The sequence below is a fragment of the Abramis brama genome (assembly GCF_963993115.1).
Source record: "Abramis brama genome assembly, chromosome: 17".
In the NCBI taxonomy this organism is placed as follows: domain Eukaryota; kingdom Metazoa; phylum Chordata; class Actinopteri; order Cypriniformes; family Leuciscidae; genus Abramis; species Abramis brama.
In genome coordinates this window covers 34,334,420-34,352,064 of record NC_139979.1, presented here as the reverse complement: position 1 = coordinate 34,352,064, position 17,645 = coordinate 34,334,420, and the positions used below count along the sequence as shown (strand labels likewise).

Genomic DNA, 17,645 nt, shown 5'->3' with positions numbered 1-17,645 from the left:
TGGATCACACCTGTAAACTAATCTTTTAACATCACTATAGTACATTTGCATTTTAAAATTGCCTGCTGTTTATAGTGATTGAATCACCAGTGATAGTGTCCAAGACTTGCAGTTTGTTACTTTTATTTTTGTTTTTGTTTTAAGGGGTAATCTAAATATTATATTATAACAGATATATGGACTTGGGAAAAATAGGACCAGGAACCAAAATTAGTATGATGGGACGCAAGAGGAGCACGTAACCCTGTCACTAATCAGATTACACAGGATTATGTCTCTAGGCTCGATGCCTCTGCTGAAGTCTTGGTCTGTGAACATGCCATCGGATGACCAACTGAAGAGAAACAAACCAACACACACTTTTATATCCACTGAAGTTCAACAGGAATCTTTATTCAGACACCGAACCATTCAACTGTTGTATCAAGGTATTTACCTGCTTCAATGTTTTTACAGAAGTAAATAGCAGAATAGATTCCTCTCAAAGCCACAGCGGTTGGCAGTCATTAAACGGTTGCCGTTCATGAGTCTTAAAACCTGAGTCAGAATTTAAGGATGTAATATACAGAATTATTCTTGAATTAATTCCATGTGTGTATTGCAGGCACCATGTGAAATCTCCATAAAATGGCTACGTGTGTGTGGTCAGCAGTCGCCTGGACTCTCAAGGGCCTGTTGTGCACATGGAGATTTTTCTGGGTGATTGTGTACTCTTCAGTTAAAGAAGACCTATTATGCCCTTCTTTAAAGTCTTGATGTTGTTTTCAGGCTCTACTAGAACAGGTTTTCCTGCTTGAATGTTGATTATTCTCCTCATATTCTCCATTGTTGCGGCTCCTCTCTTCCCAGTCTGTCAGTAACGCTCTGTTTAGTTCCTGTCTCTATGAAGCCCCTCCTTCTGAAAAGCACACTGTGCTCTGATTGGTCGGCTGGATCAGTGTGTTGTGATTGGTCGAGCGGTTCGAGTGTGTTTGGGAAACGTCCCGCCACTTACCATAACCACCAGTTTCAACTGGGGCCCCGCCCCTTTATTCTGCGTATGAATTATTTAAATGAGGAATATTGTGACGTGTTTGTTCCCAGAAGAAAACTCAAGACTACAATTGAGGCGTTTAAAAAAATATTAGAGATATATATATATAAGAGAAAATAAAATATATCTGCTGGAGGAACTTTGTAACTTTGTAGAGCTTTTTCATGCTCAAACAGCAACATTACACACTAAAGAAAACATGGAAAAAAGCATTATAGGTCCTCTTTAATGCTAAAGTAAATACATTGTATAATTTTAGCTTATTCCAGTTATTACTGGTAAATTGAATCAAATGTTATTTGTTTGTACTGTAGGTCAGCCCATATTGTGCTCTAAAATCTGCCCCATGGACGGAGCATGCAGCTGATACTGACCATAAACTGACCACAGGTAAATCCAAACATCAAGGATAGAGCAGTCTTGATAAATTTTTTATATGCAAAATCTGCTGATTGTTTTACAATTGTAAGGTAAATGTTTTAACTCTACCAATACATCATAACATGTGGATAAGGTATCTGTAAATGCAAGACACATGTTATGTGCATACCTGTCCAATAGATGGCAGGCTAGTTTTGTATGAAAAATAGTCTGACAAAATCACATTGCAGAACTCATAAATTAAGGGGCCTTAAAGGAAAAATTAACATTCTGTCATTGATTCCTTGGACCTCATCTCTTACAAAACCTCTATGACTTTCTTTCTTCTGTGGAACATTATATTGTGAAGACAATTGTGAAGACATTATATTGTGTATGTTTTTGTCCATCCAAAACAACACTGACATTCATTGTATATTGAGGATTTTTTTTTATTTTTATTTTAAATACTGATTTTTGTGTTCCACAAGGAAACCATAGAGGTTTCATACGACATGCAAGTGAGACATTTTTTTTTCTTTAATTTTTTAGGTGAACTATCCTATTAAGAGTTTGATTTGCATTTGTCAAAATATTAAGCCTTTCATAAATCTGTAGTTGTCCAAGGTGTCAAGCATCTCGCAGGGACAGATGTAAACACAGCCTCTGAGAAGAAGGCCAGAGCAGAAAACTGTGTTCAGCGTGAGCGCCTGCACAAGAGACTGTCAAAGGCTGAAGGGGAGATCCAGGAGCTGAAGACAGAGATTGCAAATCAGAGAGCATCATGGGAGATGCGGTTTGTGGAGCTGCGAAGGAGACAATGTGATCTGAGAGACCAGGTATGTGTGTCTGATAATATTTCAGAAATGAATCTAACTCACAAATCCCTGTGACACCTGATTGCTGCTTTGATCGCCTGGCCCTTCGTTTAAATGCTAAATGTTGTACGCATGCTTTTTTGATAATGAGTATACTGTAACTGCTTCATTAGGTAATTGATGGGGTTGGCAACTGGAACTAGCAATGTTCAAAGGTTGCAGTAAATACTCTCCTCCTATTAATGTTGTGTCTAAGAGGCAAACTTCTACAAATGCACAGGTCTCACGTTATATTAGTCTTTATATGTAGTCTTTAGTCTTTTACGTCTTTATATGTACTAACATTTAAATCAATCATTTGATACAATCCACTTATTGTGTACATGCATGGTTTTACATTGTACTTATCTCTAGAAGAGGGAACGAGTATTGCGTAAGTTGCTTACGCTACGGGAAAGTTGTCTTTTCTCGAGATCTGAAGCCAAAAATTATCCTTAATTTTGTATTTATTGTCAACGCAGTGCGGCAGCCAGCAGACCATAGCAGGCTGTGTAAGCGTGCTCATTGGCTGTCCTGCAGCAACTGCAGCAGCCTACCAGTGAGCCCTGCGTGACGTCACGCCCAATGACTGGGCAGAACATACATATCACTTAAACTGATAACAGTTTAGCCTGCAAGGCGGGAACTTTCAGGTTATAAAATCTCAAGAATGTAGAGGGGGAGGCCCAGCCTGCCGCCATACAAATGTTGTGAATAGAAATCCCGCTGGACCAAGCTCACGACGAGGCCAAGCCTCTAGTGGAATGGGCTCTGATGCCCATAGGGCACTGCAGGTGTTTGGACGCATAAGCTGCTGCAATAGCGTCCACTATCCATCTGGACAGGCTCTATTTCGAGGCGGCGAGACCCCTGGTGCGCCCACCAAACGAAACAAAGAGTTGCTCAGAATGCCTGAAGGCGGCGGAGCGTGTGATGTAAACTCTCAGCGCCCTGACGGGGCATAAGAGGTTATCACTGTCCTCGCTATCGGATGCTGGCAGAGCAGTCAGGGAGATGATCTGTGCCCTAAAGGGAGTGCCAATCGCTTTGGGGACGTAACCGTGTCTCGGTTTGAGGATGACTTTGGAGTCATTTGGTCCAAACTCAAGACATGCGGGGCTAACAGACAGTGCGTGTAGATCCCCCATGCGTTTTACTGACGACAGAGCTGTCAGAAAAACGGTTTTGAGCGAAAGGTATTTCAGATCCACGGATTCTAACGGTTCAAAGGGAAACGCTTTCAGGGCCTCTAGGACCAGAGAAAGATCCCAAATAGGAACCGAGGGGGGCCGCGGGGGGTTCATCCTCCTGGCTCCTCTAAGGAAGCGGATGATAAGCTCGTTCCTTCCTGTTGCACGGCTGCGCGTCGTCTCCGCAAACGCTGCAATAGCCGCAACATACACTTGAGCGTGGAGGGGGGCCTGCCCTTGTCCAACAGCTCTTGTAGGAAGGAGAGCACCCGTGAAACCCCACATGTGCGTGGATCCAGACTCTTAGTAGCGCACCATTTAGAGAACACTGACCATTTAGACGCGTAGAGCCTTCTCGTGGAAGGAGCTCTAGACTGCGTGATTGTGTTTACGACCCCTTCTGGCAAATCAACGGATATCCGTTGATTATCCACGCATGCAGAGACCAGCGCTCTGGATGGGGATGCCAGATTGATCCACCGGCTTGAGAGAGAAGATCTTTCCTCACCGGGATCGGCCATGGGGCTGAGTGCGACAGCCTCACTAGCTCTGGGTACCAGATTTGGTTTTCCCATCGCGGGGCTATGAGGAGCACTGAGTGGCGCGTTTCCCTGATCCTCTAGATTACCTGTGGTAACAGCGAGATCGGAGGGAAAGCATACAGTGGGCAGCTGGGCCAGGTTTGGGCCAGCATGTCCTTGCTCTTTGAGAAAAACGTCGGGCAGTGGGCATTGTCTTTTGACGCAAAAAGGTCGACTTCCTCCCTGCCGAACAGGCGCCACAGTAGCTGGACTGTCTGGGGGTGCAGGGACCATTCTCCCGGGGGAATGTTGTCTCTGGACAGTCAGTCTGGGTCGACGTTCAGGTGGCCCGGCACGTGCGCGGCTCTCAGCGAGCGCAACGAGTGATGAGCCCACACGAGAAGGCGTTCTGTCAGTTTGCAGAGATTCCTGGATCTGACACCGCCCTGTCGGTTCATGTAAGACACCAAGGACATGTTGTCCGAGTGGACTAGCACATGGTGGTCCCGTATATGCGGGAGGAAGCGCTTGAGCGCGTTCTCGACCGCTATCATCTCCAAACAGTTTATGTGGAGGCATTTCTCCTGGTCTGACCACAGGCCAAAGACCGGTTTGCCCTCGAAAAGAGTGCCCCAACCTAAGTTGGATGCGTCCGTCGAGATAACTTTTCGGTGCGAGACGGCTCCCATTGTCACTCCCCGCTGGTACCAGTCGGCCGCTAACCAGGGTCTCAGTGCTGAAACGCAGCTCTGAGTCACTCTGATTCGTATGCCGCCGGACGCCCAAGCTCGGTGAGGTACTCGAGCGTTCAACCAGCGTTATAGCGGGCGCATATGCAGTAGACCCAGCTGAAGCACTGCTGCAGCTGATGCCATGCAACCCAGCATCCTCTGAAATGTTTTTACAGGTGCGGCGCTGCCCAACTGGAAAGACGCGGCCAGGTGTCGGATACGGCGCGCATGCTGTGTCGACAGCCGGGCCGTCATTGCCACAGAGTCCAGTTCCAAACCCAGAAAAGAGGTTGACTGACTGGGCAGTAATGAGCTCTTGGTCCAGTTGACCGTGAGACCCAGGCTTTCCAGGTGGCTGAGAAGCACTGTACTGTGAGAGATAAGTTCTTCCTCTGACTGTGCTAGAACCAATCGTCCACATAGTTCAAAATCCACATGCCCTGACCCCTCAGGGGAGCGAGAGCCGTGTCCATGCACTTGAATGTGCGGGGTGCTAAAGACAGGCCGAACGGCAGGACGGTGTACTGAAATACTTGACCGTCGAAGGCGAATCTCAAGAATGGCCTGTGACGGGGTATTATCTGGATCTGAAAGTAAGCGTCTTTCAGATCGAGGGAAATAAACCAGTCCCTCGGGCGAATCTGCGCGAGGATCTGTCTGGTTGTGAGCATTTTGAACGGTCTTTTCATACGAGCTTTGTTCAAACATCTCAGATCAATCTGAGAGCTTCATCCTTGGGCACGAGGAAATAACGGCCGTAAAAGCCTGAATCGCTCAGAGAAGGGGGTACCGGTTCTATAGCCCCTTTGCACAGAAGTTTCGCTATTTCTGCACGAAGTAGGTGTGCTACTTCCCCATTCACTCTCGTCTCGGTTTGCGCTTGAAAGCGCGGGGACGGCGAACGAACTGCAATGAATAGCCCTCTCTTACTGTGCTCAGCACCCATTCTGACGCACCCGGAATAGCTTCCCACGCTTTCACATTTCACAGAATGGCCTCCGGGCTCTGATTGCCGCGTTCCGCGGACTCGAGAACCTGATTCGGAGGCGTGGGCGCAGCGCGCGCGCTCTCGGTGCTTGAATACGGCGGCTCACATGCAGCGATCGCTGGCTGGTTTACACACAATGTCCCGGTGGCATATGACGGGGAACATATTGTGCAAGGAACGGCGCCGGGGTGAAGTGTTTGTCTGTATGTGTGAGCGCTCGAGGGCGGGCACAGGACTTACATTTGACCGGTAGCGAAAGGCCGTGTAACAAGCTATTTAGCTGTATCAAAATAAAAAATTAATTAAAGCTAAATTATTTAGGACTAAATCCATAAAATGCCATGATGGGAACCCCTAAAAGGTTGTATATACAGTATATGAAGCGCCTGATTTCAATTGTGTGATGTGATCTTTTCAGTTGAGCGCTGAGATTCTGGTGAGGTCTGGATTGCTGTACAGAGACACCGATTCAGATGATACAAACGAGGTCTTCGTAGAGTCTGGGTTGGAGAACGGACTGGATTCTGAGGAGAAGGAACATGAATGTTCTAGTAAGAGTTTCGTGTTTCTTTGGTGGACTGGATGTCAAAACTGTCCTGGTGTTACACCGTGTCCTAACCAGACGAGATGGGATACGATTCAAATGACAAGCATTTTAGTCTCTCCACCCCAGATCATGTGACATGACTACCAGACGCCAATCAGAAGAGTGTGTGGGCGGAGCCTCTCTGCAAGCGCACTGCATATTAATATTACACCATTTTAATATTATTAAAATTACTTACCGAGTGACAGAAGCAATCTTTGTCGAACTTGTTTGCTCACATTGAGTGAGCTTGAATGTTCTTGTTTCCTTTAATTTAATTTAAAGGTGACATATTATGCCCCTTTTCACAAGATGTAATATAAATCTATGGTGTCTTCATAATGTGTCTTTGAAATTTCAGCTCAAAATTCCCCTCAGATCATTTATTATAGCTTGTCAAATTTGCCCCTTTTTGGGTGTGAGCAAAAACGTGCCGTTTTTGTGTGTGTCCCTTTAAATGCAAATGAGCTGTTGCTCCGCCCCCGTTCAGAAGAGGGCGAAGCCTTTACTCTGGCAATAACAAAACAGGCCAATCTCACTCATCCAAAATCTCAGAAATAACAGTAGCGAGTGCAGCCTTACGGAGAGACTCAGGAAGAGTTTCACTTTTAGACGTTTCTGAATGTTAGTGGACACATTTATGTAGCTGATGTGGAGTTACATTGATCTCATTGACTTGCATGTACATGTTTAACTTTTACACAAGTGTCCACAGTTCCTGAGGTCTTTATAAGACAGCGGTGACATGTTCTGGTCAATAGTGTTCAGTGCTCGTCTGTGCTCAACCACAGAACAGTTTCAGGCTTTGCTGGATCTTCTGCCATTGCGTTAGAACTGGTCTCTGTTGTCGCTCGCGAAACCAAATGTCGGCTGGTGTGTGTAAGTGTGCAGATTAAGGGCCGGTAATATTATAATAAGATCCTCTTCATACGTCAGAAGGGGAGCGAAATCTGATCGGCTTATTTTTTGACATGCTTGCAGAGAAAGGCTCACCAGAACAAAGTTACTGGGTTTCAGTTTTCACGTTTTCTGGGTTGGTAGAAGATGATAGCACTTAAACACGGTAAGTCAAATTTTCATGATATGTCCCCTTTAACATCTGAAGTGAATTACCCATTGTTGCTCTCAGTATGGCTATAACTGTCACACAAAATTATATTCAAAATCACATTAGATGCCTTTAACATTAAATAAAGCACAATGTTGTTGTTTCAGCCGGCTGGTAAGGACAAAAACTCTGATTAACATGGAAAAGGCGCATTTTATCGTGTGTCACCGGGTCATGTCTGGTTAGCACACGGTGTAAGGAAAATGGAAATGAATGAAAAAAATTGGACCATCTCTTCCACCTTTCCATAGGTGGTCTCAGTCTCAGACAGATTCACCAGCAGAAGGGACCTGACATGGGATTGCTTAGTCATGGTGTTACCGGCCCATCAGACTCCAGAGCCACTTCTGCCATGTCTAACATCAGGTCTGGTTTATAATGTTTTAAAGGTGCACTGTGTAATTTTTAGTGGCATCTAGTGGTGAGGATGTGAATTGCAGCCAACAGAAGTTACGGTGGCCGACAGAAAGTGATGTCGTCATCTGAGACAGCAGAGAGTAGCCAGTTAAGCAATGAAGTTTCTTTACAAAGATAAATTAAGAAATTATGTTTACTTAATTATTCAGTAAAATGATATGTTATTGCAAATAATATTGTTATTTGTTCATCATTGTGTCAGTGTTTTATTCACTGACTTTAGCTAGCTTCTTTGCACGAAGAACAACATAGTGACGAAACGCGTTTGTCCGTTTAGGGCCACCGTAGAAACATGGCGGCGCAAAATGGCTATTTTAATGTAAGGAGACCTGCAATGTATGTAGACAGAAACGAAAAATTCTAAGGTAATGAAAACATAACGGTTCATTATGTAAGGTCTTTATACACCACTGAAAACATAGTTATGTACTGTATATGATATTGTATTTCTGTCAACAGATCCTCCTAAATCTTACACAATGCACCTCTAAGCTTGACATGTTCATTCTTCCATTGTCACAATCAAGTGTTCCAGAGAACTGTGTAATAAATTGACTCTGGAATGCAGTGATTGGCCAATTAGAATCAAGAATTCCTGTGTAACAATCAGTGATACATTTAAAGAGTTCTATTTGTGCAAGTGTCAGATGTTTTGACTCTTTCCTCAGTGTAAGGTCTTGGAGGAGTGGATGTGGACCTCATCGAGTGTTTGTTCCCCACTCTCCCCTGGATCTGAAGATCGGGCACAGGGTCCGAATCATGTTACCCTCGGGACGGATCAGCACTGGTACCTTACGCTACCTGGGCAACATGAGGGACTCTCCCGACCACCATCTCGGCGTAGAACTGGAGTCGGCGGATAACGGACAGCATGACGGCACCTGTGGAGGGCACTGCTACTTTGACTGGTATGAGACTGTTTTTGGCCTTCAGCCATTTGGATGATGGGAAACTTGGTTTTAAATTGATGAAAAGACTAGCTAATTACTGATGAAAGATGAAAAGATGAAAAAACTAGCCCCTCACCTGCGCACCACCGTGAGGAGCCGACACCGCAAGGACACAACAGGCAGACAGCCAAAATGGGATTTAATAAGAACAAATACTTTATTGATTTAAAAGGTCTATTAAAGAGCAGTCTTTGCTCCGTTGGCAACGGGACTCCAGAGGTGAGTATAAGGATGACTCTTCTTCGCGGGACTCAGTTAGAGAGTGGAGGATACATATGACTCACAGATTTAGCAGGTTCTTCACTAGCCTCAGACAGAGAATGGAGGATACGTATAACTCACAGCTTTAGCAGGCTCTTCACTGGACTCAGACAGATAATGGAGGATACGTATAACTCACAGCTTTAGCAGGCTCTTCCCTGGACTCAGACAGATAATGGAGGATACGTATAACTCACAGCTTTAGCAGGCTCTTCAGCTTTAGCAGGCTCTTCCCTGGACTCAGACAGATAATGGAGGATACGTATAACTCACAGCTTTAGCAGGCTCTTCAGCTTTAGCAGGCTCTTCACTGGACTCAGACGGAGAGGAGGATACGTATAACTCACAGCTTTAACAGGCTCTTCACTAGCCTCGGACACAGAATGGAGGGTACGTATAACTCACAGCTTTAGCAGGCTCTTCACTGGACTCAGATGGAGAGGAGGGTACGTATAACTCACAGCTTTAGCAGGCTCTTCACTGGACTCAGACGGAGAGGAGGGTACGTATAACTCACAGCTTTAGCAGGCTCTTCACTAGCCTCGGACACAGAATGGAGGGTACGTATAACTCACAGCTTTAGCAGGCTCTTCACTGGACTCAGATGGAGAGGAGGGTACGTATAACTCACAGCTTTAGCAGGCTCTTCAATAGCCTCGGACACAGAATGGAGGGTACGTATAACTCACAGCTTTGGCAGAGCAGAGGATAAGTATCTCACCAGCGTGGCTGTACACTCGCAGGGCTCAGACAGATTGATTTCCCACTCCAATGTTCTCATCAATGATTCAAAGGAAGAGATAGGAGAATAATCGATACTTCACCACAAAGAAATTCCTCTTCATGGATGATACCAGAGGGAATCGACGTGTTGGTGATCCAGGCCCACCACTGCCTCGGCAAACACCCCCAAACTCGTGTTCTGTCACAATCTTCACAAACAATCACACGTGAAAAGGGACATGAAAAGCACTGCAAATCACTGCACTCACAGAATTAAGGCTCTGGCGTGGGGCTCCGTCCGCCACTCACGCTGGAAACTCGGGGGAAATCAATGGTAAAGCATCAAACACATTCTAGAATAGCAAGCTTATCCAAGATGTCCATTTCAATGTCATTCCCTTCCAGACGTTCACTACAAGCATCAATTGCGCTATAATCCAGTTCCCAATGTCACTTATCTTCCTCTGCCGCCGACTTTCTCTCCACTCTCCCGTCGAACTCCAGCCTCCTAAGCGTACCCTTTGCCCGGCTTCCGGTCACTCGTCACGTCTGCTTCATAAATCCCGCTATGCCCCAACACAACGCAACATGACCCAACCCGTCCAAAAGACTCGACCGGGGCTCAACCCGCCACTTGGGTAATGTATTGCCTTTTTATCCTCCCTTCCATCAGCGCGTGTTCCGATCACAGCGCCCCATGTTCTCATCCCGCACCGGTTTCCATTAACTGTTGATGAGCCCCGTCATCGGCCGCTACACCCGGAACCGGAGACTCCCCGGGTCCCCCGGCCTAAGTCTTCCCTCCTGGAAACTCTGACTCGCATCAAACGTTCCGCTTCAAGTAATCTGTCACCCGTGACACTGTAAACATTCAAAGATGTTCACGTCTTCGGAATTATGTGTTTCTATAAGGAGACAATATCAACGTCAAAATGAATCTGCATCAGTCAGTTCTCTGGAAATTCTGAGCTTGCAAGTCGTAATTACGAGTTCTACGAGGACACGAATCTCATTATTACGGTAATTAGAACATGGTGACAAGATCATTTATAGATTATTGTCACCACTAGGGCCGAGGACAACCACCACTCCGGAGGAGCTACACCAAGAACACCAAGAGTCAGACAACGACGTGATATAAAGCTTGATTCTTTTTATTAAATATAAAAACATTTTAAAGGAATGTCACTGCCACAGAACTCTTCGTAAGGGCCACTCGTCTTAGCAGGGCTTCTGTGGAGGAAAACTCCAGTCGGCCACCAGTTGGTCTCTTCCTTGCTCGGAGCAATACAAGGGGGAGAGAAGGGATAAGGGACGAATACCTTCGTCTAAACGACAGCGGGGGCTGGGTAGCTCTGCTCACAGGACCACAATAGAAGGAGGGAAGAAGGGGCGGGAAACGGATTGGTCCAGAGGCCAGGACCTGTAGATGGCAGGCAGCAGACCAACGTAAGTGGTGGGCAGGACACAGGGGGACCACGGGTAAGAATCAGCGGACGGGAGGGTTTCTCTTCTAACAGGACAGCATCAGATCACTGAGTGTCACCTCTCTTTCACAGGACGACGGGGATGGGACAGAGAACCAGACCCTTTTCGTTGGGGAGCAGAAAGTAATAGGTGGTAGGCTGAGAACAAGGAGCTACAGGTGGGTGGCAGCAGACGATGGGCTTTCTCTTTTCACAGGACAGCGGCGACATGCAGTGGCGGATAACAGTTTCTCTGTATTCACAAAACAGCAATGGTGAGTTCAGAATACAGCAGTTAACAACTGAGTTTTCTTCCCACAGGACAGCAATGGCAGCACGCAGTGGCGGATAGCAGTTTCTCTATGTTCACAGAACAACAGTAGTGAGTACAGAATCCAACAGTTACAACTGAGTCTTCTTACCACAGAACAGCGATGGCAGGCAGCAGTGGCGGTTAGCAGTTTCTCTATGTTCACATTAATTCTTGGTTCCCCACCGGGCTGGACGATCTCCGACTGAGCTTTCAGAGTGCTGGTAACATCAAGCTTTCAAACACTCGTGCATGTATCAAACCACTTTAGATCTTCACACGTGCTCACCTCAATCGTCAGACACTGCAATGACACACCACTTAAAAGTGAAAAGGGTACCTTCACCTCAGCTCGTCGGGCCGGCAGATCCACTATGGTGATACGTTCAAAGGGAGACACCAAGTTCGATCAACATTCCGTAATTCAAAGCACACTCGTGCCTCCAAACTGCCGCCTCTGCCTCTCGTCTTCTCGTACCTCAATTTTGATCAATTCCGCTCTGCTTATCTGCACCTCTTCTCTTCAAACTGCCACTTCTCTCTTCTCAAGCCGCCGTGCACACTGAACCCCAGACCGCCACACACACTGAACTTTTCGACCGCCACACGCACTGAACTCCTTCTTTTCCAAACGCCACTCTCCTCCTCCGCTTCCGCTCTCTCTCGCCCGCTGCCTCCGTTCTGCCCCTCCGCTCTGCATCTCCTCTTCAACACGCCGCTTTTAAAATCCCCCGTTCCCAACACGCGCTCCAATAGCTGCTTGATTATCCGCTGCAGCTGTCGCTCATCAACATGGTCGGCCATGACAGGTCACCGGAACCGGCCTGGTGTTACACCGGAACTGTTTCCCCAAGGGAACCCGTTCCGTTTGTTATAGTTCCTATTCGTCACTCTGTGACATTATCATTTAAATATTATTAAATTATGTAAAGCGCTTTGAGTACCCAGAAAAGCGCTATATAAATGTAATGAATTAATTAATATGAATTAATTCAATATTTAAAGTTTCAATGAGGAGACTCATTATTTCATTTCACTCATTATTATCATTATTTTAGTATTATTAAAATACTTTTATAGGTTTTTCATAATATTTTGAATTAGTTTTTATTTTTGTATTTACCATTTCCATTTTAACTTTAAAGTTTTCTTTTTAATAATTCTGTTATTTCTTTTTTTTTGGTCATTTTTATTAGTTAAATATGTTTTATTTCAGTTTTAGTTTTAGTTATTTTAGTACATCAAGTTAAATTAGAAATGTTGCTTTGGCAACTAGATTAAATATTTGATTTTATTTCAGTTAACATTTATTTTATTTAAAGATGCAAAAATTATTGTTTTTATGGCTTTAGTTTTAGTTGTAGTCAACTATAAAAACCTTCTTTTAAAACCATAGTTCTCAACATTTTTCGGCCAACATTCATTATTTATATCCATCACCACTGCATCAAATTAAATGTAAACTATGGTCTTCCCTGAATATTAATGTTGATTATTTTTCTGTTTGTTATTATTATTATTATTATACCACTAAAAAAGAATGTCACTGAATGCCAAATAGCAAATTTGATTTGACTGTACAGTTGGAATATCATTACATCATTAGTTTCACAGGGAGCAAAAAAGCCATGTGAATATTTATGACTGAACACTGGAACTGTTTGGTAGCTTATCACAAACTGCAGTCAATCAGCAAACAGGAAGTTATCTTATTTATTATTCCAGGGGAAAAAGCTGAAGGGATTGTTTAGTGATGTCAGTATTGATATCATGTCTGGATGTCATTGTGAAAGCTAACAGAAACAAACACTGAATTAAAGACTCAGGTTTTTAGCAAACAGAACCCGTTCTCATCAGTGACGCTGTCTGTTCTAGCGCATGCAGACAGTCAACAGATGTTCAGGTCTGTTCTGATGTAATCCGTGTGATTGTGACAACAGTTTTGAAAAGTTGCGTCCAGCCAGTGTTACAATGTTGCAGACCATTCTCTTCTGCAAGTACAAGTTTCATCTCCTCTCGCCGAGAATCTTCGGTGTAAACTCGACCCACAAGAACACCTCTGTTCTCTGATTACCCCCGTTGAGAAATACTGTTTAAAGGGGTCATCGGATGCAAAATTCACTTTTAGGCCATGTGTCCACCAAAGCGTTTTTTCACGCGGAATTTTTTTTCCAATTGTTTTCAATGGGAGCACCACGTTTTTAAAGGGATACTCCACTTTTTTTGGAAATAGGCTCATTTTACAACTCCCCCAGAGTTAAACAGTTGAGTTTTACCATTTTCGAATCCATTCAGCCGATCTCCGGGTCTGGCGGTACCACTTTTAGCATAGCTTAGCATACATCATTGAATCGGACAGGACCATTAGCATCTCTCTCAAAAAAGTGACCAAAGAGTTTCGATATTTTTCCTATTTAAAACTTGACTCTTCTGTAGATACATCGTGTGCTAATGATATGAAATGATATGACGCAGCGTCTGAAAACTTAGTCCCGGTCACGTTGGAAGTTACCGAGCTGGGGACTATTTTCAGGCACTGCGTTATATCATTACGCCTGCTGGACTCATGGTACGGCAGCAAAGATTCTTGATTATTACGCAGGAAATAATCAAGAGAGTATAGTTTAGAGAGTATAGTTCCTAGCCATATCAGCCTAGAAAATCGCAACTTTTCCTTTTTCCGTCGGTCTTAGTACACGATGTAACTACAGAAGAGTCAAGTTTTAAATAGGAAAAAATCGAAACCCTTTGGTCATTTTTTTGAGAGAGAGATGCTAATGGTCCTGTCCGATTCAATGATGTATGCTAAGCTATGCTAAAAGTGGTACCGCCAGACCCGGAGATCGGCTGAATGGATTCGAAAACTGTAAAACTCAACTGTTTAACTCTGGGGGAGTTGTAAAATGAGCCTATTTCCAAAAAAAGTGGAGTATCCCTTTAAAGGGGTAATCGGATGCAAAATTCACTTTTAGGCCGTGTGTCCACCAAAGCGTTTTTTCATGCGGAATTTTTTTTCCAATTGATTTCAATGGGAGCGCCGCGTTTTTAAAACGCCATGAGTGTACGAGTTGCTCATTATCATTTAAAGAGACATGCACCGAAACGGGTCGCTGTGAACAGAGCTGTTTTTGAGGAGGTAAAAGGGTGTTGTTTTACACAACCATTGAGGAATTTTAACCAAAGTATGTGACAAACTTTACATGAAGACCCTAAAGAATCATCCCAACTTGTGGAAAATGGACATCCGATGACCCCTTTAAAGAAATACATGTCTTCATTGCTCTTCTTTTCTTCTGATATTTCTTTTTCATTTCCTCTTTCTCTTCAGTGACCCTGGACATGGAGCATTTGTAGCATTCAGTAAATTGTTGATGGCTTGGGAGTAAATCAGGGACACTTGAGTGAAGAACTGCAGTCGCACAACAGTTCGCCGTACGGATCCACTGCAGAGATGAGATATTTTCAATAGGATCTCTCCATTGGCTTTTGGGTTACTGCCGAATATAAGCTCTGTGACTAACAAAAATTTGTGATACTCGCATGTTTTGTTTATCATGATAATCTTCATGAATGAAAACAAGCGCAAACAAAATTGGCAGAGGTCAAAAGTTGAAAATGAACTACACCACAGTCACATGACTTCCACGTCACCATCATTACACTTCAACAACACCTTCAGTCTTTATCTAAAAACACTTTCCCTGAATGTTTGAGTTAGAGCGCGATTATAAACACAAAGAGGTCGTGAAAGTAGATGAGTTTATGACGTTCGATGACAATACAAAACAATATTTATTTATAAAGCACATTTAAAAACAACCAAGGCTGACCAAAGTGCTGTACAGAACAGAATCAGAAATATAAATGAAACTACCAATAAAGGAACACACAATAACACTTGTTAGCAACCGCCTTTTACAAGACAAGTAAAAGATTCAAAAATTACATTATTACATACACATTTATTATACGTCAAAGAATATAAAATGAAAATATCTTGAGACCTCAGGACGATGGAACAGGAAGTGTTAAAATGCAAACTTGTTTGTGGGTTTTGGCTCACAGAAATATGTCATCCCTGCAGCACTCAATTCACGTGTAGTCTAACCAGTACAGTAACTTCTTATTATCAAACTAGTGACCTTATTGAACTTCTATTAGTGTCCTCAAGTGAAATAGCAAAAACGATGACAGTTTTCCCGAACCCTCTCAAAAGCAGTCCCAGCCCACAATTGTGCAGTTGGATGCACAGAACAATGTTTTGGGCCAATCAATCTATAAGTAACTACTGTACCTGTCTTTGCTCATTTAGCTTTAATAGGAGACGACACACTTGCAGAGCAAAATCTTTTGGGAAAGAACAGGACTTCAGATGTTTTATGGGTTACTCTGAGACCTGTTACCAGAATCTGCCAGCCGGATCTCAGGAGGGGGTGATTTCTTATGAATTTATATGATATGGATAACGTATGGATTTTATAAGAAAAATGAACTGCTCTTCGTGTGTTGGTCAAAAATGACAAAATTCAATGAAATAAATGTACTATATTTTAGTTTGATAATGTTTTTTATTTAATATTTTGTATTTTTAGGGGATTTTATGGTACTAAATTATATTTATGCTGTATTTATAATCCATTTATTCACTTTTTGATTATAGACCTGAAAAATAAATATACAACTTAAACTGTTGTAAATCTTGAACGCTTTAGAGCGACAGACTTCAGTTTGATCTCTTTTCAAAGACGACACTTGGTATATTATTGCCTGAAGTGAAAAAGTTTTAAAAAGTGAAGTTAAAAAAAGTAACAGAATTTTACGTGTATTGTTATGAAAAGTGCACAAAAATACTATTTTCAATTTTTATATGAAATATATATTTTCAAAATCTCGTTTTACTCTAAAACTGCAAGAGAATCAAATCCATTAATTGGCTTTACAAGAACAAAGTTGTGTTCCAAATTTGAGGTTGATATCTCAAAAAATATGCTTTCAGTCAGATTGTGTTTGGCCGCAGTACCAAACGCTTCCACTAGATGAAATTCGTCTCCCATTCATTTCCAATGCGCTCAAGTTTTTTTTTTCAGGACCATTTAACCTTTTCAAATCATGTCCATGATTATTATTATTTTTTTTTCACATAGAAAGTGCCAAAACCTTTGCTAAGTTTCGTACCATTCAGACGAAGTAAAAAATTCTATTCAAAAGTAACCGAGGAGCGCCAGAGGGGGTCGACCCCTAATCGTCAGCGGGGCGTAAGCAGGTCGTACAAAAATTAGCCACCAATTCTGCAGAATTCTGTGATTTACTGATTTTTTTGGACATCAGCACATTCTCAACAGTAGCTTAAGAGAATGATCAAATCAGCCAAAAAATTGACATACAAGGAGAAGGCATGTGTATAAGTGTGATGCATGATAAGCGATGAACAAATTCTGTGGAATTTTGCAGCCACGTATGCCAGACAGGTCTACTTATTGCCAATATCCGCTAATGCAAATCAAAGAAACACCCTATTGAACCGGGACAAAGTTGACTTTTAAACAGTCATATGAGGCCATCAGCCACCTCTCATTTGCATTCTACTCTTTTAGGTTTAGGTTCAAAATACCCTGTATTTACTACAGCCAGCTATGATCTGCAGGATCTAAAGAGTTCCCTGTATGTCGAACGATGTGTTCTGATGTTTCATTGCTTTGGACCTTCATGGAAACTGAGAGGATGTTAAAAGGTTTAATTTTGTATTTTACCCTAGATAACCTATAATGCTCATGTTATCAAATGTTTGTTAAAGATGCAATAATGTGACACATCTTGCAAAAGTGTTTGCTTTGGCTTTTGCCTTTTTTGGTTATTTTAGTCACCTAACTTCCTCTTACTAAGAAAGGAAATAACATTCCTTTGGATTGACATAAAGTAATAAACAATGATCACATGGTTTACAAGGAGCTGCATGTTTTGCATATTTATAATGCACTTTTTGTTGCTTGTGAACTTCCTTCTTCCTTGTAGAGGCCGATGAATATATAGTCAGAAAGGGTGGGAAGGAAGGAGACCAAAAGCCAAATTTGACATTGAATGATATACACATGGATTCAACATTCAAATCAAACATATTGTTTTCTCTACATAATTTTTGTATAT

The 17,645-nt window shown here is 43.0% G+C and overlaps 1 protein-coding gene across 2 annotated transcripts; it reads left to right on the top strand.

Moving 5' to 3' along the window:
* Nucleotides 1-246: 246 nt before the first annotated feature.
* LOC311067172 (uncharacterized protein) lies at nucleotides 247-17,449 on the top strand. 2 transcript variants are annotated; one of them, XM_084088841.1, is made up of 9 exons: nucleotides 257-428; nucleotides 605-699; nucleotides 1,348-1,423; nucleotides 1,885-1,914; nucleotides 2,012-2,232; nucleotides 6,099-6,231; nucleotides 7,626-7,740; nucleotides 8,460-8,699; nucleotides 14,830-17,449. In XM_084088841.1, exons 2-9 carry the CDS (start codon nucleotides 628-630, stop codon nucleotides 14,885-14,887), a joined length of 945 nt encoding a protein of 314 aa, XP_083944967.1. In that variant the 5' UTR covers nucleotides 257-428; nucleotides 605-627; the 3' UTR covers nucleotides 14,888-17,449. The 2 variants fall into 2 exon arrangements, with proteins under 2 accessions (XP_083944968.1, XP_083944967.1); XM_084088842.1 differs by lacking the exon at nucleotides 1,885-1,914 and having other exon boundaries at nucleotides 247-428.
* The last annotated feature ends 196 nt before the right edge of the window (nucleotides 17,450-17,645 follow it).

Bases quoted from the DNA above. Each gene is read 5' to 3' on its own strand.
- LOC311067172 (XM_084088841.1), top strand. From the start codon at position 628: ATGGCTACGTGTGTGTGGTCAGCAGTCGCCTGGACTCTCAAGGGCCTG. The intron at 1,915-2,011 runs GTGAGACATTTT...ATAAATCTGTAG, and splicing joins AGGTTTCATACGACATGCAA to TTGTCCAAGGTGTCAAGCAT. The intron at 8,700-14,829 runs GTATGAGACTGT...CTTTCTCTTCAG, and splicing joins GGGCACTGCTACTTTGACTG to TGACCCTGGACATGGAGCAT.